We start from the raw sequence: 24121 nt of genomic DNA on the forward strand, positions 1-24121 counted from the left end.
GAGAGTGATAGGGTGGAGGGCTGGGGGCAGGAGACTGATAGGGTGGAGGGCTGGGGGCAGGAGAGTGAAAGGGTGGAGGGCTGGGGGCAGGAGAGTGATAGGGTGGAGGGCTGGGGGCAGGAGAGTGATAGGGTGGAGGGCTGGTGGCAGGAGAGTGATAGGGTGGAGGGCTGGGTAAAGGAGAGTAATAGGGTGGAGGGTTGGGTAAAGGAGAGTGATAGGGTGGAGGGCTGGGTAAAGGAGAGTGATAGGGTGGAGGGCTGGGTAAAGGAGAGTAATAGGGTGGAGGGCTAGGTAAAGGAGAGTGATAGGGCGGAGGGCTGGGGACAGGAGAGTGATAGGGTGGAGGGCTGGGGGCAGGAGAGTGATAGGTTGGAGGGCTGGGGGCAGGAGAGTGATAGGTTGGAGGGCTGGGGGCAGGAGAGTAATAGGGTGGAGGGCTGGGGGCAGGAGAGTGATAGGGTGGTGGGCTGGGGGCAGGAGAGTAATAGGGTGGAGGGCTGGGGGCAGGAGAGTGATATGGTGGAGGGCTGGGGGCAGGAGAGTGATAGGTTGGAGGGCTGGGGGCAGGAGAGTGATAGGGTGGAGAGCTGGGGGCAGGAGAGTGATAGGTTGGAGGGCTGGGGGCAGGAGAGTAATAGGGTGGAGGGCTGGGGGCAGGAGAGTGATATGGTGGAGAGCTGGGGGCAGGAGAGTGATATGGTGGAGGGCTGGGGGCAGGAGAGTAATAGGGTGGAGGGCTGGGGGCAGGAGAGTGATATGGTGGAGGGCTGGGGGCAGGAGAGTAATAGGGTGGGGGGCTGGGGGCAGGAGAGTGATATGGTGGAGGGCTGGGGGCAGGAGAGTGATAGGTTGGAGGGCTGGGGGCAGGAGAGTAATAGGGTGGAGGGCTGGGGGCAGGAGACTGATAGGGTGGAGGGCTGGGGGCAGGAGAGTGAAAGGGTGGAGGGCTGGGGGCAGGAGAGTGATAGGGTGGAGGGCTGGTGGCAGGAGAGTGATAGGGTGGAGGGCTGGGTAAAGGAGAGTAATAGGGTGGAGGGTTGGGTAAAGGAGAGTGATAGGGTGGAGGGCTGGGTAAAGGAGAGTGATAGAGTGGAGGGCTGGGTAAAGGAGAGTGATAGGGTGGAGGGCTGGGTAAAGGAGAGTGATAGGGTGGAGGGCTGGGTAAAGGAGAGTAATAGGGTGGAGGGCTAGGTAAAGGAGAGTGATAGGGTGGAGGGCTGGGGACAGGAGAGTGATAGGGTGGAGGACTGGGTAAAGGAGAGTGATAGGGTGGAGGGCTGGGGGCAGGAGAGTGATAGGGTGGAGGGCTGGGTAAAGGAGAGTGATAGGGTGGAGGGCTGGGTAAAGGAGAGTGATAGGGTGGAGGGCTGGGGGCAGGAGAGTGATATGGTGGAGAGCTGGGGGCAGGAGAGTAATAGGGTGGAGGGCTGGGGGCAGGAGAGTGATATGGTGGAGGGCTGGGGGCAGGACAGTAATAGGGTGGAGGGCTGGGGGCAGGAGAGTGATATGGTGGAGGGCTGGGGGCAGGAGAGTGATAGGTTGGAGGGCTGGGGGCAGGAGAGTAATAGGGTAGAGGGCTGGGGGCAGGAGACTGATAGGGTGGAGGGCTGGGGGCAGGAGAGTGAAAGGGTGGAGGGCTGGGGGCAGGAGAGTGATAGGGTGGAGGGCTGGGGGCAGGAGAGTGATAGGGTGGAGGGCTGGTGGCAGGAGAGTGATAGGGTGGAGGGCTGGGTAAAGGAGAGTGATAGAGTGGAGGGCTGGGTAAAGGAGTGTGATAGGGTGGAGGGCTGGGTAAAGGAGAGTGATAGGGTGGAGGGCTGGGTAAAGGAGAGTAATAGGGTGGAGGGCTAGGTAAAGGAGAGTGATAGGGTGGAGGGCTGGGGACAGGAGAGTGATAGGGTGGAGGACTGGGTAAAGGAGAGTGATAGGGTGGAGGGCTGGGGGCAGGAGAGTGATAGGGTGGAGGGCTGGGGGCAGGAGAGTGATAGGGTGGAGGGCTGGGTAAAGGAGAGTGATAGGGTGGAGGGCTGGGTAAAGGAGAGTGATAGGGTGGAGGGCTGGGTAAAGGAGAGTGATGGGGTGGAGGGTTGGGTAAAGGAGAGTGATAGGGTGGAGGGCTGGGTAAAGGAGAGTAATAGGGTGGAGGGCTGGGTAAAGGAGAGCGATGGGGTGGAGGGCTGGGGACAGGAGAGTGATAGGGTGGAGGACTGGGTAAAGGAGAGTGATAGGGTGGAGGGCTGGGGGCAGGAGAGTGATAGGGTGGAGGGCTGGGTAAAAGAGAGTGATAGGGTGGAGGGCTGGGTAAAGGAGAGTGATAGGGTGGAGGGCTGGGTAAAGGAGAGTGATAGGGTGGAGGGCTGGGTAAAGGAGAGTGATGGGGTGGAGGGTTGGGTAAAGGAGAGTGATAGGGTGGAGGGCTGGGTAAAGGAGAGTAATAGGGTGGAGGGCTGGGTAAAGGAGAGTGATGGGGTGGAGGGCTGGGTAAAGGAGAGTGATAGGGTGGAGGGTTGGGTAAAGGAGAGTGATAGGGTGGAGGGCTGGGTAAAGGAGAGTGATAGGGTGGAGGGCTGGGTAAAGGAGAGTGATAGCAATCAGGATCTACCACTCTCTGTCCTCCCCCTGTCCAATCAGGATGTACCACTCTGTCCTCCCCCTGTCCAGTCAGAAGCTAAAGGAATGACATGGTGGTGGGTGGCAGATGGCAACAAGCTGACCTTTAATGGCAGAGACACTTCATTAGTGATTGTGAGATGTGAGCAGATCAGGCGTTAACTGAGAGAGGTGTTGCTTGACAAGCTTTCAGCTGAGAGGAAATGTGTGCCACGCAGCCAAGCATAATGCAGAGAGACACTGAAACAGAGGGACAAGGAGAGAGGAGAGGAAGAGAGATAGAGAGACAGAGCGAGAGAGAGAGAGGAGCGACCTGAAGAGAGACAGAGTAAGTCACAGTGATACCAGCAGGAATACCTTTTTCTGAACCAATTATTCTGCCGCTGAGGTTTGTGCTCTGTCCAGACAGGGCCAGTGAAGGGAAATCATTCAGAGGGCTCCAGGCTGTAGAGAAGAATGGGGACAGGACCCGAGACCTGGGAAAGGACGGATCGCAAACAACTACCTGAGTGACATGGAACTCACAGAGATACGACACTTTGGGTTGAAGGTTAAAAATAGCAGGAGCTCTAAGACCCAATGCGGCCGTTCTTATCTCAATATCAAACCATTTCTGGGTAACAAAGTACCTTACTGTGATTATTCCAATTTAAATAGTCAAAAAGGAACAAAGAGACATTTCTCAAGCTGAGTGGTCTTAGTGGGGAGGGGAAAACTGAAATCTAGCTGTTATTGGCAGAGAGGTTTGGAAATCTCTTTCTCATTGCTCTATTAACTCATTTACCGCCTGGAGATGTCACCAGGCTATAGCCAAAATGCCATCCCGCCAAAACAGGCTGAAATTTCAGGCAATCTTTTCAAACAGCTCTTTCTCTGAAAGGGAATAATCAAGATTTGTACCGTTTCACAGTAATGTTCCAACCTCATAGTTTGGAAATATATATAAAACACAGGAAATCATGTTTTTGACTGCACTGAGCCTTTAACCGTTCATACAGAAGAGAGAGATTGCGCGCATGCGTGCGTCAGCGTGCATGCACGTGTCTTTGCTGAGTCTGTGCACATGTGCCTGTCTGCCTGCCCCAGGCTCCCGTGAGTTCACCCGGGATTCTCTCTTTAACCATGCTCACCACCTGTGACAAATGCAGCATGATGTTGTGCTGTGAGTCTGACTGAGGACGAGCTAATGAAGTCAATGTGCTTCTCTCTCTGGGCTCAAGGCCAAGTCAATTCTAATAGGCTGTGTGAAGAGAGTGAGAGAGAGGGAAGAAATTGTCTATAAGACACCTCATATACAGTGCAGTAGTATCATCTGACATCCATCACAGTATGCTTAGTATTCTTCCCAGCCACATGTCTTCTCCACAAGGAACACTATATACAGTAATCCTGGCAAGTTTATATGTGCAAATGTGTGTTATGTTTTTCAACTGCAGCCACTTTATACAGTTATATGTATTTTTATATATATATATTTTTATAACATCAATCCATCACCAAGGCAACAGTATACTTGACTGACCATCGTCAATACACAATCCTTGATCTATATCTTAAATCTTTGTTTTACATAATGGATCTTTTTGAAGCAATAGGATAAATCACTCCGTCTGTCATTTTCCCCCGAAAAGAATGTTTGACAAAGAATACGCTTGTTTTATGTGCTCCGTGGCAATTCCCTTTCCCTTTGTGGGCGTTGTGCGTTAACTTCTCTAAAGCATGGCTCAGTGAAAGTGAAATGAAACATCCCCCATCTATGAGTCGGTGAATACACAGTGATCGATGTGCTGGGTAACAAAACACCCTTGTGGAAGAGGTAGGTCCTCCAGATATATATAAGCCCAACAGATGGAAGGGTCATCTGCTGCATCATGACCCGTTAATGGCTTTATAATGATGCCCTCTTCCAGACCGAGGGAACGCTTCTGATGGAGAAAAAGCACTACTGCATGAAAAGGTGGCGCAGCGGTCTAAGGCACTGCATCTCAGTCCAAGAGGCATCACTACAGTCCCTGGTATGAATCCAGGCTGTATTACATCCGGATTGTGATTGGGTGTCCCATAGGGCGGCGCGCAATTGGCTCAGCGTCGGCCGGGGTAGGCCGTCATTGTAAATAAGGATTTGTTCTTAACTGACTAGTTAATTATAAAATGTTATTTCATGTAAACATGTCCAACTTCAGGTTTATGGTAATGTGTTAAAGTAGTAAATGTTCATTTGAATTATAATTTGAAAAAGCCAGCTGAATGCTTTGGGGTACTGAATAAAACATGTATAGGACAAGTATTTCATCTTCAGTTCTCTGGAAGATATTTTGATACAAATAGGATGCATTGTACATGAAGTAGTACATAATCAGTAAACAAATCACAAAACAAGCAAAGTCATAAACTATAGTCAGTCTCTACAAAATACTGAATCATTTTCTCTACAAAAACCTGGAAAATAGTTCACCTTCATAATTTGTTTACAATCCCAATGTGTTCCTTTACAATAGCAAAGTAGCAATACATTTCTTTGTCATGCTTCTTGCTGCATTTGCATTCAGTCTGAGGAAAATAATGAATGTACAGTATATTGGCAGTGTATTGCTATTGGGTGCCATAGAACGTATATAAAACCTTAAGTAGGCAAACCGACGTTTCTCTGGAAGTCATTTCCGTGTACAAAATGAGTGTTGAAATGAAAGTGGAGGGTAAGTGGGGTGATCTGCCGTTGTAAACTGATAACAGAGTGAGTACAGCTCAAATGGCATTCACATTCCCAGCTCCCCTCCTCTCCTTTCTCACCAGACGTTGTGCTGGAAGGCATTCTAGAACCTAATTAACTCCTCTGACATGCTGTGAATTCTCATCTCCCTCCCTGACTCGGATGACTAAGAGATAGACTGATTGGAAAAAAATCCCATTTAGGTTTCAATCTCCAAATTAGACATGGCAAACAATATCTTGCCGCTAATGCTCACTGATTATCAGTCTCCTTTTACACAAGGTTGGTGAAAAAAATGGCCTTCATTTATCCCCGCAACAGGCGATTATTACCAGCCAAACCCTTACCCTCCTCATTCACACACAAAAAGAACGACTGCACTCTGAGTACAAAAAAATCTATTGACAGTACAAACATTGCACAACATCAATGAGGTTAAAAACAGAGGGAAATTAGATTTGCTACATCTTGAGAATATGGGTAGAAAAGAAAGTGGTTCTTCATAGTGTGATCTATAGCTACATCTGATCAACCCTAGTGAGTTAACCTCCTGGGGTAATAGTATTGATTGCTTACTCAGAGCTCAGGGTTGTACTGCAGATGCTGTCACACTAGGCCAGGCCTGTAGAAAAACACTACTTGTGAAAAAGGCATGATGTTGCCTACTTCTTCTGCACAATGTTTATCAGTCCTGTTATCCAGCCCTGTCAAGAGCTCTCTCTCTCTCTCTCTCTCTCTCTCTCTCTCTCTCTCTCTCTCTCTCTCTCTCTCTCTCTCTCTCTCTCTCTCTCTCTCTCTCTCTCTCTCTCTCTCTCTCTCTCTCTCTCTCTCTCTCTCTCTCTCTCTCTCTCTCTCTCTCTCTCTCTCTCTCTCTCTCTCTCTCTCCATCTCCATCTCCATCTCCATCTCCATCTCCATCTCACAGAAAATCGATCATCCGTCAGAGTTCTGTCAAACGTTGAAAGTGTTGGAACAAAGTGTCAGCAGTGGAACAACGTGCCAGCCCAGTGGAACAACGTGCCAGCCCAGTGGAACAACGTGCCAGCCCAGTGGAACAACGTGCCAGCCCAGTGGAACAACGTGCCAGCCCAGTGGAACAACGTGCCAGCCCAGTGGAACAACGTGCCAGCCCAGTGGAACAACGTGCCAGCCCAGTGGAACAACGTGCCAGCCCAGTGGAACAACGTGCCAGCCCAGTGGAACAACGTGCCAGCCCAGTGGAACAACGTGCCAGCCCAGTGGTGGTTTGCCTTTTCTCAAAACAATAAAAAGAATCTCCAACTGTTCTTCCGTGAGTCCAAGAGTATGATTATTGTATTGATTATAGTCAGCACCATGATGATGAGCAAGACAGACCCAATATTGTACCTGCTTGTTCACTGACTTGGTACCGGCGTAGCCTAGTGGTTAGAGCGTTGGACTAGCAACCGGAAGGTTGCAAGTTCAAACCCCTGAGCTGACAAGGTACAAATCTGTCGTTCTGCCCCTGAACAGGCAGTTAACAGGCCATCATTGAAAATAAGAATTTGTTCTTAACTGACTTGCCTGGTTAAATAAAGGTAAAAATGAACAAATAAATAAATGTAGTATTCCATAGAAGAAGCAGAGATCAATCACTGTAACAGCTCTTGTAAATCAGTGGTAAAAGTCCTCTTCGGTACGTACAGCTCTGAACAACAACAGCCACTTCTTTATTCAGCCCTGAGCGTCCACCAGAGACCAGTCAGTCAGATGGTTGAGCGGTTGATGGCTGAATTACTGACGATGGCACTCTATTTTCACATTGTTGGTGGAAGTCTGTATAAATAAACGTGTGAAATTCACTGGGATATTAGTAGAAAGCAACTGGAGAAGACCGACAGACTCGTACAAACTGAAAAGAAAAGAAAAACACCCACACAATAAGGTAGGAGGGACATGGGTAAACACAGCCAATCACACAGATCGGTAGTCCTGTTCAGACACACAATAACAGAAATTAGAGCTCTGAGCTGACCTTAGGTATAGATGGGATTGTCAGAACAGCACAGTCTCTGGCTCGGGCTCTGAGTAGCGGCTGGTCTCATGGTGACGACCCTGGAATTGGACGGACTCTTTGAGGCCTTTCCTGGAATGGTGCATGCTGGGAGTAGACTTCAGTAGACTCACTGAGGAGAACAGGCCTAAAGCAGGAGAAGATTGGATAGGGATTAGAAAGATCCTTATATAATCTAAAGTCAATCAAACCAATTGAAGAATTTCTGAAGAAGTTTTAGTTAAAAAACAAAACTCAGTGTCTTCACTGTGTCCAGCCCGCTAACAGTAACTAAAACTAAAGTTAGACAGTCAGGAACATTTAAAAAGCCCCAAAAGAGTGGACAGATTTAATGTGGATCTTGACAGGAAGGCAAGACAACAAATTTGCTGTGTGGCCTTGGTGAAGACCGAATGTGGCCCTTAGGGCAAAATGAGACTGACACGCCTGTTCTTAAGCAACAGAGCTAGTGTTATTAAAGTCAGTTCTAAACATCTTTCATTCACAGACAGCGGTATGCCAGTCTAAAAGAGGAACATTATAGCTCTCTCACTTGTGCCTTCAAGGTCTTGATCTCCTGGCTGAATGGACACATTAGTTGAGTCCCACTCATAATTCTTACCCACTGAGGCCTTTCTCCTGAAGAAGCACACACACAAGTGGAAAGTTTGTGATGGCTGACATTGGAGGGCATTTTTATTTCATTGTCTATTAATTGCGTTGCATCTTACTCAATGTGAAAGGGACAATGTAGACAGAGAGTAATATAGATATTAAATAAAAGAAGACTCAAGCACTCACCCTTTCAATGCCTCCATGTCCTGTAGGTGTGTCTCCTCTGTGTTCCCCTGTATCTCCTCGATGGTCTCAGGAGAGCTGGTGAGGGTTGGGGACAGGCAGTTGGACAGGCACCCATTGGGAGGCTCCAGACTCCTCCTGCCACTGCTCTGGCTGGCATAGCTACTGTAGCTCCCCCCTGAGTCTGGAACTCCCAGATGATACCTCCCAATCTCCACCTCCATTTCATGTGCCCCATACCTCTCCTCTCCTTCCTCCTCCTCTTCTACCACCTCCTCCTGCTTCTCCTCCTCCTGGGACGGCTGAGAGGTGTGAAGGGTTGCGGGCCAGCTGTAACCTCTGAGCAGGGAGGGAGCTGTAGCTCTGCTTCTACAGTCTGATGGTCTGGGGTGCTCCCTGTGGTCCCTGGGGAGAGAGGCATTCTTCCTGGCCTCCATGCGCTGCACAGACCTCAGGGCCTCCTGGTAGGTGATGGGCCACCTGGAGGCGTCTGGGAAGATGGAGGCCTTTTTGCAAGGGTTGTGGGGGGTATGGAATACCTAGGATAGGATAAGTAATCCCTCTTAACCCCCCCTTTAAGATTTAGATGCACTATTGTAAAGTGACTGTTCCACTGGATGTAATAAGGGGAATGCACCAATTTGTAAGTCGCTCTGGATAAGAGCGTCTGCTAAATGACTTAAATGTAAATGTAAATGTATGGATGGGGCCCGAAGGCACTGGAGGGGTTGGGGGGAGCGGCTGCTGTCTCTCCAGCACCAGTTTTCTTACATTTGGGATGTGCACATTACCCTTGTATGCTTCATAAAGCTGCTGTGGGGCCTTGCTGGGAGGCTGGAGGTCCTGGGGGGGAGGAGGGGGAGGTGGGCAGACAGTGGGGGCCTCTGTGTGGTTGGTCTCAGGAGCTGAGGTGAATTCCGGTTCCCAGAACACCGTGTCTGGTCGGAAGGAGAAAGGAGAGGAACAGTTCTCATGGCTGAGAGAGTCGACCCAGGCGTCAGGCGTCAGGAAGTTACCTTGGGATTGTCTCCTGGAATCTAGACTGTGGCTGCGCTGGTGGTGGCGGTCGTCCCCATTCTGAGAGCCTCCTAGACTGAGGGCCTTCCTGAGAACAGGCCTGGGAGGCTGAATGGTAGTTGGGCTTCTGCCCCGAGGTGATCTCCAGTGCCACTTCTCCCGCTCCTCTCTAGGTACTGGGCTCTTTTTGCGGTCCAATGGATGGCCTCTGCGGTCTTTTTTTGTGGTTTGCGGTCCTCTGTGGTCTTTCTCTGCCAATAGGCTCTGGAGCCTTATGGGATTTGTAGGAGGATCAACTGAGCCTTCTGGTTCATCCACACTCATCTCTATACAGTCTGAGAGATCCAACACTGTGTGTTGAGATGGCTTTTCAAATGGCCGTGACCTTGCTAACGCGACTTTCCATACACCATGCACTTTGTTGACAGAGACATCTGGCTTAGACTTGCGTGAAATTCTGCCATTGGAATGGCATTGATTGCTCTTGCTGTTCCATTCATGTGACTCTGAGTCATCTCCCTTCCACTCTGTTGACATGTGAGTAGTATCACAAAGCCCTGTGTGTGTCTTGAAACTCACAGCTTCTTTCCCTTTTTGCCTCTCTAGTGGCTGGTGACTCACCCTCCTTTTAGAGTGACCCTCTGCTCTCTTAGCCCTGAGGTGGTGTTGTGTGACAGGTGACAGAGAGGGACATTGAGTGACTGGAGGGTCACAGTGGAGGGTCACTGTCCTCTCAGAGGTGGTGTGAAGGGCTGCGACCAAGCTGGTGGCTGAGGCGAGAGGGTTGGCCTCCCAGTGAATATAAGATGGGGACAAGGGCCTTTTGGCCATGCTAGAGCTCCCCCAGTTGGCCTGGGGATAACAGTGATGGAGGTGATTTTGTAGGGAGGTGCTTTCCTGAGGTTTCCATATGGGATCACATTTTTCTGTCTCTCTCCAACTCTCCTCATCTATGCCTGGTCTCTTGCTCTTCCCACCTAAAGTAGCGTTCCTCTCCAGTGTGTACTTCCGTAGCTTGCTCTCCAGCTCCTCCCTCTCCAGGGCCAGCTTCAGACACCTGCTCAGGTTGCCGGTCTCCCTCTCATGCTCCATCTGTAGCATCAGAGTGCTGGCGATGGCAGGCTGGACGGCCCGCTTTAGTGACAGGTATCCTTGTTTGCTCTCCTCCAGGCTTGGCTGAGGGTACATGTCTGAGTTACTGTCCGAGTAGGGACTACTCTCGCCTGGATGTCCAGCACAACTGTCTTTCTTCCCATCCAGGTAGAATCGTGCCTGGAGGGAAAGGTGTTTGGCCATGGCCCGGACCATGGTCGTGGGGTTGGGGTTAGATCCACCACAGGGGGGAAGGTCCACTGAGAGGACCAATGGCGGCTCCCTCCTCACACAGGGGGACACTGACCGTTGGACCTCAGTGGATTGTGGGAAGTCTTTCCTCAGGGACCTTATGTTGTGGGAAATGTGGACAGAGGCCTGGTCATAGGGCTGCATCATGAAGAGACCGTCAGGGCCTCTGAAGATGAACTCTAGAGGGGAAGTAGGAGAAGAGCCTGTCCTGGGGAGGTGGTGGTGGGGAGCATAGTGAGGAGGTGGTGGGGGGCAGGAGAGCAGCTGCTGGCACTGGTCATGGTATTCACTGCGGCTGGGTCTGTCGAAAGAGGAGTGGCCCGACTGGGAGGAGGAGGAGGAGCAGGAGGTGGAGCCAGGATAGTGGGAGTGGGACTGGAGGAGTTTCTGCTTCACCACACTGTCTGGACTGGTAGCAACTGACCCACTTACAAGAGAGAGAGAACAGGGAATATTCATCAGGTCAAAGGGCCACTTTACCGAGTCATCCCCAACCATGTCTTGAGATGTTTTGTGAAGACATCTTGAGACATCTTAAGCAAGGTTGGAGAGTAACAGATTACATGAAACCCGTTGCATGTAACAGTTTAACAGAAGACTGTAACTGTAATCTGTTACGTTACCAGCAAAAATAGATCATAGATCACAGATACTTTTGAAAAACTAGATGATTACTTCTAGGATTACTTTTAAAATCAGAAAGGATATTTGCGAAAACAAATCTTTGACACTTCTCTGTTTTCTCAGTGACATTCCAATCAGCATTGAAAAAAGGCCCAAGTTCAAGTTTGTTCCACCTGAGTCAGTCTGACCACAAGTCAGAGACCACTATGATGACACACCAAATGTGTTTGATGGATCGCGGGAAAAGAGCAGGAATAGGCTTTTGTAGGCTTCAGTCCAAGCTATCTCTTCCAATGGTGCGACTGCTGTCGGCATCCACAGTTTATCCAACTTTAGTAAACGCTTGGAGGTAAGGATGACAGCAGTGGTGTAGCCTACGGGTGATATACAGATATCACTAATTATTGATATCTACATAGCGCATTGATGTGAATCACACTGCTGCTCTCTCATTTAGTTATTTGTGCCTTATGGATTATGGTTGTTGTGGATGGTTGTTCACAAATGTAGATGTGTATTTTAACCCATTAATGGTTGAATTGAAGAAGTTTAAGCTGCCTATCAATGATTGTTTTTGCAACCTGTGAGCAGCCAGTGAAAGACGTGCTCGTGCAACAACTGCATACTGCAGATCTCAGCCTATGGATTATTATCTGACTCTGCTGGTCATCTATGAATGTTTGAACATCTTGAAGAACCATCTGGCCTTAATTGCCATGCACTCGTATAATCTCCACCCGGCACAGCCAGAAGAGGACTGGCCACCCCTCAGAGCCTGGTTCCTCTCTAGGTTTCTAATCTCCACCCTGCACAGCCAGAAGAGGACTGGCCACCCCTCATAGCCTGGTTCCTCTCTAGGTTTCTAATCTCCACCCGGCACAGCCAGAAGAGGACTGGCCACCCCTCATAGCCTGGTTCCTCTCTAGGTTTCTAATCTCCACCCGGCACAGCCAGAAGAGGACTGGCCACCCCTCATAGCCTGGTTCCTCTCTAGGTTTCTAATCTCCACCCGGCACAGCCAGAAGAGGACTGGCCACCCCTCAGAGCCTGGTTCCTCTCTAGGTTTCTATTCTCCACCCGGCACAGCAAGAAGAGGACTGGCCACCCCTCATAGCCTGGTTCCTCTCTAGGTTTCTAATCTCCACCCTGCACAGCCAGAAGAGGACTGGCCACCCCTCATAGCCTGGTTCCTCTCTAGGTTTCTAATCTCCACCCTGCACAGCCAGAAGAGAACTGGCCACCCCTGAGAGCCTGGTTCCTCTCTAGGTTTCTAATCTCCACCCTGCACAGCCAGAAGAGGACTGGCCACCCCTCAGAGCCTGGTTCCTCTCTAGGTTTCTTCCTAGGTTCCTGCCTTTCTAGGTAGTTCTTACTAGCCACCGTGCTTCTACATCTGCATTGCTTGCTGTTTGAGGTTTTATGCTGGGTTTCTGTATAAGCACTTTGTGACATCTGCTGATGTAAAAAGGGCTTTATATATGTACATTTGATTGATGGAATTTGATTATGAAATCAAAGTTTGAGGGAGTTCCTAACTTGTAAACTCCTCCTTTGTATATTGTTACATACTGTCAAAAACAAGTGGGGCTTTTATTGCTCAATCTAATTCTAATCTAATTTGTGCTGATTCAAAAGGAATAGGTCTATAGGTCTAACGGACACATGCTCAAATTCACACACCTTTGATAGACTTAAAGGGGCAACCTGTAGTTGCTTCATCCATGTTTGCATTCATATATTAATGGCATATACCAATTTATTTTTGAAGAATATAACTTATAAATGCATCAACTGTCACATTCCATGAGAACCCAAAATATGAGCTTGTTTTTATCTAATGTTTGTAAACATTGTAAATGTAAACAAACACTGTATAGCCTTAAAACATGGTTAAAACAAGAATTGTTATATCATGGATGGTCAGTGTGCATCCATAGCTCTGTCTATTAATCTGAGTGTGGTTACATTTCTCCAGGCCCATCCCTCAACTTTTTACCAAACAGAGGTGGGGTAGCCATTTTGTTGTTGTTTCAACTGTGGATCTGCCCTTTAAAAAGCTGCAAATTATTGAGGTATCAAAGTGTCACCTACAAAAACGTAAACAATAGGGCTATAGCAAATTCAGCATATGGCATTCATTTTTCACATGCAAATAGCACTTTTCGGTAATGCTCAAAGCATACCATTCCAGGAAGATCAGTATTTATTTTCAATTTGAAATAATGAGCCCAATCAGTCCTCCATGGCAACAAAATCAGAGTAGGCTAATAAGCCTGTAGTTTTGGGGTTATGCTGAGATAAAACAATTTGGCTAATCTAAACTTTCATATTTCTAAGTCCTATTTTTGAAGATCAAGGGTTATTAAATGAATTGGAATGACTGGAAATCTGACAGACTTTGGTTTTTAATGTAAAGATATAATCTTATTATTATCTGTATTAGAAAGCAATGGGTTAGAAGAAACCTACATAACCAGCTATGTAAATTCTAACTTTGATTTATCCTGCAATAGATGTCGTTCAATTTGTAATATATATTTTTGTCTTCTTCTAATGCCTCTTAAGGGGAAAGTAATATAAAAGTAACTGAAAGTAATCTGATTATGTTTTGGACAGGTATCAAGTAACTAACGGATTACATTTAGGAGGTAACCTACCCAACCCAATGTCTTTGGAAAAATGAAAATGTGTCTACAGACACGTCTTGAAGACGTCTTAAGATGTTTAGAAAATGACATTAAGACAAAGGCGATGGCTGGGTATGATACTTTAAAATCTTCTAAAAGTCAGAAAAGAACGAATCTTAAGTAAAACAAAATGGCCATGAGAAGGAAAACAATTAATATTAAGGGGCACTTACGTTGAGGGGTGGCTTTTATAGATGGCAGGAGGGAGATCTGAAAGGGCAGGGAGGGAAAGATGATCATTCACAATGACACAGTCACCATGGAAAGGAAATCATTGAGAAAACAAAATCAAGCCCAATAATACGAGCCCATTCAAAGCAGACAAGAATGGCTGGAGGCACAGCAATTGGCCATCCCTCAAAGTTAATTACCGGCACAATAATCAGCCACGTTATTGAGAAATGACCCTAATTAACTGCAATGTAAACGACATGAATATATTTTACAACTAAAGCGTGATGGAGTTGACAAGCATGGCTTCATGTCCATGCTCTGAACTATGATTTATCAAAGAGTATTGGAGGACCTCTATGTGCTGTATCGTGGTGCTCATAGTGCATGTAATTAGTTCATTGATGATGTTTCACCATCTTTCCTCTTCCTGCGTCGCTGGTCCCTCTTGTGACTGATGATACACACGGTCCCCAGGACCAGGATGAGGGCCAAACACAGGAAGGCCACGCCTCCCATCACTCCAGCCAATAACGGCTTGGGTACAAACTCCAGGAGGCGGGAACTGGCAGGGTACATATCCATCCCTGTGGCATGACCACAACATCAGCATCCATAAGACAGAGATTTACCACAACCCAATGTTAACCATGCATTCATTCCCTTACAGTAGATACACTCGGGCAGTTCCCCCAAGATAATGCATGACAGAATAGAAGCCTGATGTCTACCTCTGTTATATTGGTCTTCAATATGTCCCATGATGAAATATTAATATCATGTTAAAAAAGCCAGACAATGGTTTAATTCTAACAAAATTATTAGCTGCAATATTTCTACTAGACTCCTACTAGACCAGTATTCTCCAGAGGGCTGTTCTAATTATGTGGTGCCAGTGGAACAGAGAGGAGAGAGGCTGCCTGCCTAACTTTCCCTGGCTCCAAAGCCTGAAACACTAACCCATGTTGGAGACGTTAACTGATGGACTGGGGTCGCTCAGCAACACCCCTCGCCGGGACAGCAGCCGCAGCTCATACACAGAGTCCTAGACACACACACACACACACACACACACACACACACACACACACACACACACACACACACACACACACACACACACACACACACACACACACACACACACACACACACACACACACACACACACACACACGGGAGGATGGAGGGGTAGGGGGATGAAACCACACTTTGTCAACATGGGATAGCGCCTGGAATGCTAATCAGGATCATCTGAATTCAGATTTAGGGAAGAGAAGGAGAGGGACAAAATGAGGCAGACAGAGAGGGGAGGAAGGATATATACTGAACAAAAATACAAACACACGTGCAACAACGTTCAAGATTTTACTGAGCTACAGTTCATATAAGGAAATCAGTCAATTTAAATAAATAAATTAAGCACTAATCTATGGATTTCACATGACTGGGAATACAGATATGCATTGGTTGGTCACAGATACCTGAAAAAAAAGGTAGGGGTGTGGATCAGAAAACCAGTCAGTATCCGGTGTGACCACCATCATGCAGCACAACACATCTCCTTCGCATAGAGTTGATCAGGCTGCTGATTGTGGCCTGTGGAATGTTGTCGCACTCCTCTTCAATGGCTGTGCGAAGTTGCTGGATATTGGCGAGAACTGGAACACGCTGTCGTACACATCGATCCAGAGCATCCCAAACAGAGCTAATGGTTGACATGTCTGGTAAGTACGCAGGCCATTAAAGAACCGGGACATTTTCAGCTTCCATGCTGAAACATGAGGGGACGGCAGAGGATGACTGGCACGCCAACGGGCCTCAGGATCTCGTCACGGTATCTCTGTGCATTCAAACTGCCATCAATAAAATGCAATTGTGTTTGTGGTCCATAGCTTATGCCTGCCCATTCCATAACCCCAGCGCCACCATGGGGTACTCTGTTCACAATGATGACATCATCAAACCGCTCACCCACACAACACCATACACATTGTCTGCAGTTGTGAGGCCGGTTGGACGTACTGGCAAATTCTCTAAAACAACGTTGGAGGCGGCTTGTGGTAGAGAAATGAACATTCAATTATCTGGCAACAGCTCTGGTAGACATTCCTGCAGTCCCTCAAAACTTGAGACATCTGTAGAATTGTGTTGTGTGTCAAAACTGCACATTTTAGAGCGGCCTTTTACTGTCCCCAGACCCCAGGTGTACCGGTGTAATGATCATGCTGTTTAGTATGCCACACCTGTCAGGTGGAAGGATTATCTTGGCAAACGAGAAATGCTTACTAACTAGGATGTAAACAAATTTGTGTCCAAAACGGTTCTTCAGCTGTCACCATAGGAGAACCCTTTTCGGTTCCAGGTAGAACCCTTTTGGGTTCCATGTTGAACCCTCTGTGGAAAGGGTTCTTCATGGATCCCAAAAGGGTTCTACCTGGGCCCAAAAATGTTCTACCTGGAACTAAAAATGGTTCTTTAAAAGTTTCTCCTATGAGGGCAGCCAAAGAACCATTTTAGGTTCTAGATAGCACCTTTAACACCAGTTTTAAGGTCTCTAAACTGGCTGCATGTGAATACATTTTAAGATTATTCTATTGGTTTTTAAATCAATCCACGATTGTACACCACAATAAATGTCAGACATGCTTTTAAGTTATGTACCCAGTAGGTCCCTCAGGTCCTCTGACACTGGCCTTTTAACTATCCCAAAGCCTAGGACCAAGAGGCATGGAGAGACAGTCTTTAGTTATTATGCCCCTGCCTCTGGAATAGCCTGCCAGAGAACCTGAAGGGGGCCAACACTGTGGACATATTTAAAATAGACCTTTTCAGCTTTACTTTCCTTAGGGTGCTTTTAGATGGTTCAGTTTTTATTGTCCTTTTTTCAGTTTTTATTTTAGTTGTTTTCATTAGTATTTTCCTGTGAAGCATATTGTGTTGCATTCCATGTCTGAAATGTATCTAAATAAAGCTAGACTTGATTTTCATAACCAATATAAATGTCTCTAAGGCAGCTAAAGCAGGGGATGATATCTGTTGATTGGTCTCAGAGGGAGTGAGTAACAGGGACTGGCGGTTACCTTGCGCAGACCTGGAACGATCATCACAGTTCTATTGGCACTGATGTCCTCATCTAGATTGAACCACTCCCCTTGCTCTGCGCGAGATTGGAGGACAAATCCAGTGATGGGCGGGAACTGAGCCACAGGAGACCATTGCAGGACTATACCTGCCAAGCTCTGATTGGCTAAGAGCGATGTGGGCGGTTCTAGTTTCGCTCTCCTTGGGAGTGTATCTGATGGTGTAAAGCAGAACAGCCTTAGAAAGAAATACATACCCCTACTTTGGGGAAAAAATGAAATGCCTAATTCTCCAGGCATGCAGCCTTGAGTAGACAATGTCATCCAGGTTCTCAACACAACGGGTACTGACTCAGAGTTCGGACGGTGGCGATCTCACTGAAAGGCCCAGTGCCCACTTTGTTGTGTGGCAGGACACTGAACTGGTACTCTGTGTCAGGGACCAGCCCCGTCACCTGCAGACTGAAGCCAGGAGGAGGGCACGGGCACAGAGAGCCACTCCTGTTTCTCCCCACTGTCACCCACAGACATCTGCTTCAACCTGCAGAGAGAGAAGGAGAGGGGGAGTGAATGGAGAGAGAAGGAGAGGGAGAGTGAATGGAGAGAGAAGGAGAGGGGGAGTGAATGGAGAGAATGGAGAGAGAAGGAGAGGGGAGTGAATGGAGAGAGAAGGAGAGGGGGAGTGAATGGAGAGAGAAGGAGAGGGAGAGTGAATGGAGAGGGGGAGTGAATGGAGAGAGGGAGGGGGAGTGAATGGAGAGAGAAGGAGGAGATGGAGGAGGAGAGGGGGAGTGAATGGAGTGAATGGAGAGAGAAGGAGAGGGGGAGTGAATGGAGAGAGAAAGGAGAGGGGGAGTGAATGGAGAGAGAAGGAGAGAGAGTGAATGGAGAGAGAGGGAGTGAATGGGAGAGTGAATGGAGAGAGAAGGAGAGGGGAGTGAATGGAATGGAGAGGGGGAGTGAAGGAGAGGGGGAGTGAATGGAGAGAGAAGGAGAGGGGGAGTGAATGAGTGAGAGAGAGAGAGGGGGTGAGGAAGAAGGAGAGGGGGAGTGAATGGAGAGAAGGAGAGGGGGAGTGAATGGAGGAGAAGGAGGGGGAGTGAATGGAGAGAGAAGGAGAGGGGAGTGAATGGAGAGAGAAGGAGAGGGGGAGTGAATGGAGAGAGAAGGAGAGGGGGAGTGAATGGAGAGAGAAGGAGAGGGGGAGTGAATGGAGAGAGAATGGAGGAGAAGGAGGGGAGTGAATGGAGAGAGAATGGAGGAGAAGGGAGGGGGAGTGAATGGAGAGAGAAGGAGAGGGAGAGAATGAATGGAGAGAGGAGAGGGGGAGTGAATGGAGAGAATGGAGAGAGAATGGAGAGAGAGGAGGGGGAGTGAATGGAGAGAGAATGGAGAGAGGGAGGGGGAGTGAATGGAGAGAGAAGGAGAGGGGGAGTGAATGAATGGAGAGAGAATGGAGAGAGAAGGAGAGGGGGAGTGAATGAATGGAGAGAGAAGGAGAGGGGAGTGAATGGAGAGAGAAGGAGAGGGGGAGTGAATGGAGAGAGAAGGAGAGGGGGAGTGAATGGAGAGAGAAGGAGAGGGGGTGAATGAAGGGGGAGTGAATGGAGAGAGAAGGAGAGGGGGAGTGAATGGAGAGAGAAGGAGAGGGGAGTGAATGGAGAGGAGAGGGGGAGTGAATGGAGAGTGAAGAGAGAGAGGAGGGGGAGAATGAATGGAGAGAGAAGGAGATGGGGGAGTGAATGGAGAGAGAAGGGGGAGTGAATGGAGGGGAGGAGAGGGGGGATGAATGGAGAGAAGGAGAGGGGGAGTGAATGGAGAGGAGGAGAGAGAATGGAGAGAGAGGGGGAGTGAATGGAGAGAGAAGGAGAGGGGGAGTGAATGGAGAGAGAGAGGGGGGGAGTGAATGGAGAGAGAATGGAGAGAGAGAGGGGAGTGAATGGAGAGAGAAGGAGAGAAGGAGGGGGAGTGAATGGAGAGAGAATGGAGAGAGAGAGGGGAGTGAATGGAGAGAGAGGGGGAGGAAGAGAGGGGAGGGGGTGAATGGAGAGAGGAGAGAGAATGGAGAGAGGGGGGAGTGAATGAGAGAGGGGGAGAATGGAGAGAGAGGAGAGGGGTGAATGGAGAGAGAAGGAGAGGGGGAGTGAATGGAGAGAGAAGGAGAGGGGGAGTGAATGGAGAGAGAAGGAGGGGGAGTGAATGGAGGGGGAGTGAATGGAAGAGAAGGAGAGGGGGAGTGAATGGAGAGAGAAGGAGAGGGGGAATGGAATGGAGAATGGAGAGAGGAGAGGGGGAGTGAATGGAGAGAGAAGGAGAGGGGGAGTGAATGGAGAGAGAAGGAGAGGGGGAGTGAATGGAGAGAGAAGGAGAGGGAATGGAGAGAGAGAGGGGGAGTGAATGGAGAGAGGAGGGAGAGTGAATGGAGAGGAGAGGGGAGTGAATGGAGAGAGAAGGAGAGGGGGAGGAAGAGAGAAGGAGAGGGAGAGTGAATGGAGAGAGAAGGAGAGGGGGAGTGAATGGAGGGAGAGAAAGAGAGGAGGGGGAGTGAATGGAGAGAGAAGGAGAGGGAGAGTGAATGGAGAGAGAAGAGAGAGGGAGAGTGAATGGAGAGAGAAGGAGAGGGGGAGTGAATGGAGAGAGAATGGAGGAGAGGGGGAGTGAATGGAGAGAGAATGGAGAGAAGAGAGAGGGGAGTGAATGGAGAATGGAGAGGAGAGGGGGAGTGAATGGAGAGAAGAGAGGGGGAGAGAAGGAGAGAAGGGGAGTGAATGGAGAGAGAAGGAGAGGGAGAGAATGAATGGAGAATGGAGAGAGAGGAGGGGAGTGAATGGAGAGAGAAGGAGAGGGGGAGTGAATGGAGAGAGAAGGAGAGTGGGGAGTGAATGGAGAAGAGAAGGAGAGGGGGAGTGAATGGAGAGAGAAGAGAGGGGGAATGGAATGGAGAGAGAATGGAGAGAGGGGGAGTGAATGGAGAGAGAAGGAGAGGGGAGTGAATGGAGAGAGAAGGGAGTGAATGGAGAGAGAAGGAGAGGAGGGGAGTGAATGGAGAATGGAGAGAGAAGAGAGGGGGAGTGAATGGAGAGGGGAGAATGGAGAGAGAAGGAGGGGGAGTGAATGGAGAGAGAAGGAGAGGGGGAGAAGGAGAATGGAGAGAGAATGGAGAGAGAGGAGAGGGGGAGTGAATGGAGAGAGAAGGAGAGGGGAGTGAATGGAGAGAGAAGGAGAGGGGGAGTGAATGGAGAGAGGAGAGGGGAGTGAATGGAGAGAGAGAGAGTGAATGGAGAGAGAGGGGGGAGTGAATGGAGAGAGAAGAGAGAGGGGGAGTGAATGGAGAGAGAATGAGAGGGGAGTGAATGGAGAGAGAAGGAGAGGGGGAGTGAATGGAGAGAGTGAATGGAGAGGAGAAGAGAAGGGAGTGAATGAATGGAGAGAGAAGGAGAGAGGGGAGAATGAATGGGAGAGGGGAGTGAATGGAGAGAAGGAGAATGGAGAGGGAGTGAATGGAGAGAGAATGGGAGAGGGGGAGTGAATGGAGAGACAAGGAGAGGGGGAGTGAATGGAGAGAGAAGGAGAGGGGGAGTGAATGGAGAGAGAAGGAGAGGGGAGTGAATGGAGAGAGAAGAGAGGGGGAGTGAATGAATGGAGAGAGAATGGAGAGAGAAGGAGAGGGGGAGTGAATGGAGAGAGAAGGAGAGGGGGAGTGAATGGAGAGAGAAGGAGAGGGGGAGTGAATGGAGAGAGAAGGAGAGGGGGAGTGAATGGAGAGAGAAGGAGAGGGGGAGTGAATGGAGAGAGAAGGAGAGGGGGAGTGAATGGAGGGGGAGTGAAGAAGGAATGGAGAGGGGAGTGAATGGAGAGAGAAGGAGAGGGGGAGTGAATGGAGAGAGAATGGAGGAGAAGGAGGGGAGTGAATGGAGAGAGAAGGAGAGGGGGAGTGAATGGAGAGAGAAGGAGAGGGGGAGTGAATGGAGAGAGAAGGAAAAAAGAAAAGAGAGACAGCCAGTGTGTGTGTGTGCATATGTTTCTACTGGTCTTATACCATTTACTGCATCTTGCCTATGACGCTCGGCCATCGCTCATCAAAATGTTTACATGTACATATTCTTATTCCTTTAGTTTTGTGTGTGTTAAGCAGTTGTTGGGGCATTGTTAGATTTATTTGTTACTGCACTGTCGGAACTAGAAGCACAAGCATTTCACTACAAGCATGTACATAGACCAATGTCTGAATTTGATTAGAGCTTTGATCGAAATTTCAAGCCTGATGCTACCTGAGCCTGATGAACCATATATATAATACATTTTATGAGCCCTACATTAAAGACATTTTATGGGCCCAAGCGCAAATGATTGTGCTGTTATCCAATAGCCTACAGTACAGTATATGATATAGGCTACTGCACATCACGCACAACAGACAAACATAAAAGCCCATAGATGTAGCTAGCTATATGCTCTCCTGGGTAATTAAATTAAACTAGCTCCAGTAGGCTAATAAAAACGGTATTACTGTACTGTATTCTATTATACTGTATTACATGGACTGGAATTACGCACCTTGTTCAACCTACGGGGTGGCAGGGTAGCCTAGTGGTTAAAGCGTTTGACTGGTAATTGAAAGGTTGCCAGTACATATCCCTGAGCTGACAAGGTACAAATCTGTCATTCTGCCCCTGAACAGGCAGTTAACCCACTGTTCCTAGGCCGTCATTGAAAATAAGAATTTGTTCTTAACTGACTTGCCTGGTCAAATAAAATTGCTAAAGCTGAGAGAACATGCAATTCTGGTGCAGCACATGCAGCTTACACATTTACAAGTAGGATGTAGTCTAGAGAATGTTATTTTATTTTTGGAACATAATAAGGCCTATTTTTATAATTAGTAGGCTGAAGCATATGTAGGCAGAAGGCTCCACGGAGATCGAATGGTTTTGAACAGGAGGATCTATTTTGGATGCAATTTGAAGGGAATTGATGGAGAGAGAGAGAGAAAGACTGCTCACACATGCTCTGATTTAAAGCAACGGTATTTGAGTGATAGGCGGTTTTAAAACTATGCAGTTGCAATTAAATATATATATACAGTACCAGTCAAATGTTTTAGGACACCTACTCATTCAAGGATTTTTCATTATTTTTTACTATTTTCTACATTGTAGAATAATAGTGAAGACATCAAAACTATGCAATAACACATATGGAATCATGTAGTACACAAAAAAGTGTTAAATAAATCCAAATATATTTTAGATTTTTCAAAGTAGCCACCCTTTGCCTTCATGACAGCTTTGTACACTTCTGGCATTCTCTCAACCAGCTTTCACGAGGTAGTCACCTGGAATGCAGTTCAATTAACAGGTGTGGCTTGTTAAAAGTTTATTTGTGGAATTTATTTCCATCTTCATGCGTTTGAGCCAATCAGTTGTGTCGTGACAAGGTAGGGGTGGTATACAGAAGATAGCCCTATTTGGTAAAAGTCCAAGTCCATATTATGGCAAGAACAGCTCAAATAAGCAAAGAGAAATGGCATTTAGACATTGCATATAATTGAACAGTTTCATTTCACATCATGCTGTTGATATAAATAATTGATTATAATTGACCGGTTTCTCATAGTTATTAATCATGGGAAAATGGGGTGGTTTTGGGTGGTAAATCTCAGTAACCGGGTACCTGCCATTCAGCCCTAGTGTGTGTGTGCAAATTCTATGCACTATAACAGATGACGAGACTGCACAATGCATTCTATGCTCCATGTGACAGATCTAAATGACAACATAGATATTCTATAATATAATCATTTTCACGAGATGAGGCAGGGTTTGTAAAAGAAAACGGCTTGAAAAAGGACAGTTGAACAGCATCCTTTCCCCAGTGGTTTCTCTTTCAAACGTTCCTCTATCTGGCATCGGTAATTACTGTTTGTGGATTTCTCTGTTCTGTACCCGTCTATGTCAATACAATGCGCCTGCTTCCCTGTTTGCGATTGTTCACCCCTGCTGCTGATGATGATCTGTCCTCAACTGACGTTCAATACAGTATATTAATATGTTGCTGCTATGGTTACACAGAGGGAGACAGAACAGAGACTAGAAGAGCAGACGACTCACCAGACAGAGAAGAGAGGGAGACAGAACAGAGACTAGAAGAGCAGACGACTCACCAGACAGAGAAGAGAGGGAGACAGAACAGAGACTAGAAGAGCAGACGACTCACCAGACAGAGAAGAGAGGGAGACAGAACAGAGACTAGAAGAGCAGACGACTCACCAGACAGAGAAGAAGAGCAGAGGGAGACAGAACAGAGACTAGAAGAGCAGACGACTCACCAGACAGAGAAGAGAGGGAGACAGAACAGAGACTAGAAGAGCAGACGACTCACCAGACAGAGAAGAGAGGGAGACAGAACAGAGACTAGAAGAGCAGACGACTCACCAGACAGAGAAGAGAGGGAGACAGAACAGAGACTAGAAGAGCAGACGACTCACCAGACAGAGAAGAGAGGGAGACAGAACAGAGACTAGAAGAGCAGACGACTCACCAGACAGAGAAGAGAGGGAGACAGAACAGAGACTAGAAGAGTAGACGACTCACCAGACAGAGAAGAGAGGGAGACAGAACAGAGACTAGAAGAGAGGGAGACAAGAGACAGACGACTCACCAGACAGAGAAGAGAGAGACAGAGGGAGACAGAACAGAGACTAGAAGAGTAGACTCACCAGACAGAGAAGAGAGGGAGACAGAACAGAGACTAGAAGAGTAGACGACTCACCAGACAGAGAAGAGAGGGAGACAGAACAGAGACTAGAAGAGTAGACGACTCACCAGACAGTGAACTTCTGGGGGTATCCCCCATCGAAGCCTGGTTCCCAGGACACATTGGCCTGCTTGACCCCTGGAAACACAGACACCAGGGTGGCAGCATGGGGACTGGTGCCTGACACACAGAGAGAGAAGGAGAAGAACGAGTGAGAAGGAAGAAGAGGGAGAATAGAAAACGAAATAAGAGTTGCATCCTTGTTCAACACGCATCCGTAATACACTGGTGAGGTTCCACAATG

The 24121-nt window shown here is 48.0% G+C and overlaps 1 protein-coding gene across 1 annotated transcript in view; it reads right to left on the minus strand.

The window, feature by feature from the left end:
* Positions 1-277: 277 nt before the first annotated feature.
* Positions 278-24121, minus strand: part of LOC124006850 (protein turtle homolog A-like) — a 64855-nt gene continuing 41011 nt past the window's right edge. Inside the window, 10 exon segments of the mRNA XM_046317047.1 lie at positions 278-3089; positions 7320-7485; positions 8139-10923; positions 13981-14017; positions 14395-14565; positions 14939-15023; positions 17062-17276; positions 17414-17531; positions 17533-17602; positions 23886-23997. Of these exon segments, the coding sequence (XP_046173003.1) occupies positions 8727-10923; positions 13981-14017; positions 14395-14565; positions 14939-15023; positions 17062-17276; positions 17414-17531; positions 17533-17602; positions 23886-23997 (3005 nt within the window). The 3' untranslated portion in view covers positions 278-3089; positions 7320-7485; positions 8139-8726.

Source organism: Oncorhynchus gorbuscha, linkage group LG20 (assembly GCF_021184085.1).
Source record: "Oncorhynchus gorbuscha isolate QuinsamMale2020 ecotype Even-year linkage group LG20, OgorEven_v1.0, whole genome shotgun sequence".
In the NCBI taxonomy this organism is placed as follows: domain Eukaryota; kingdom Metazoa; phylum Chordata; class Actinopteri; order Salmoniformes; family Salmonidae; genus Oncorhynchus; species Oncorhynchus gorbuscha.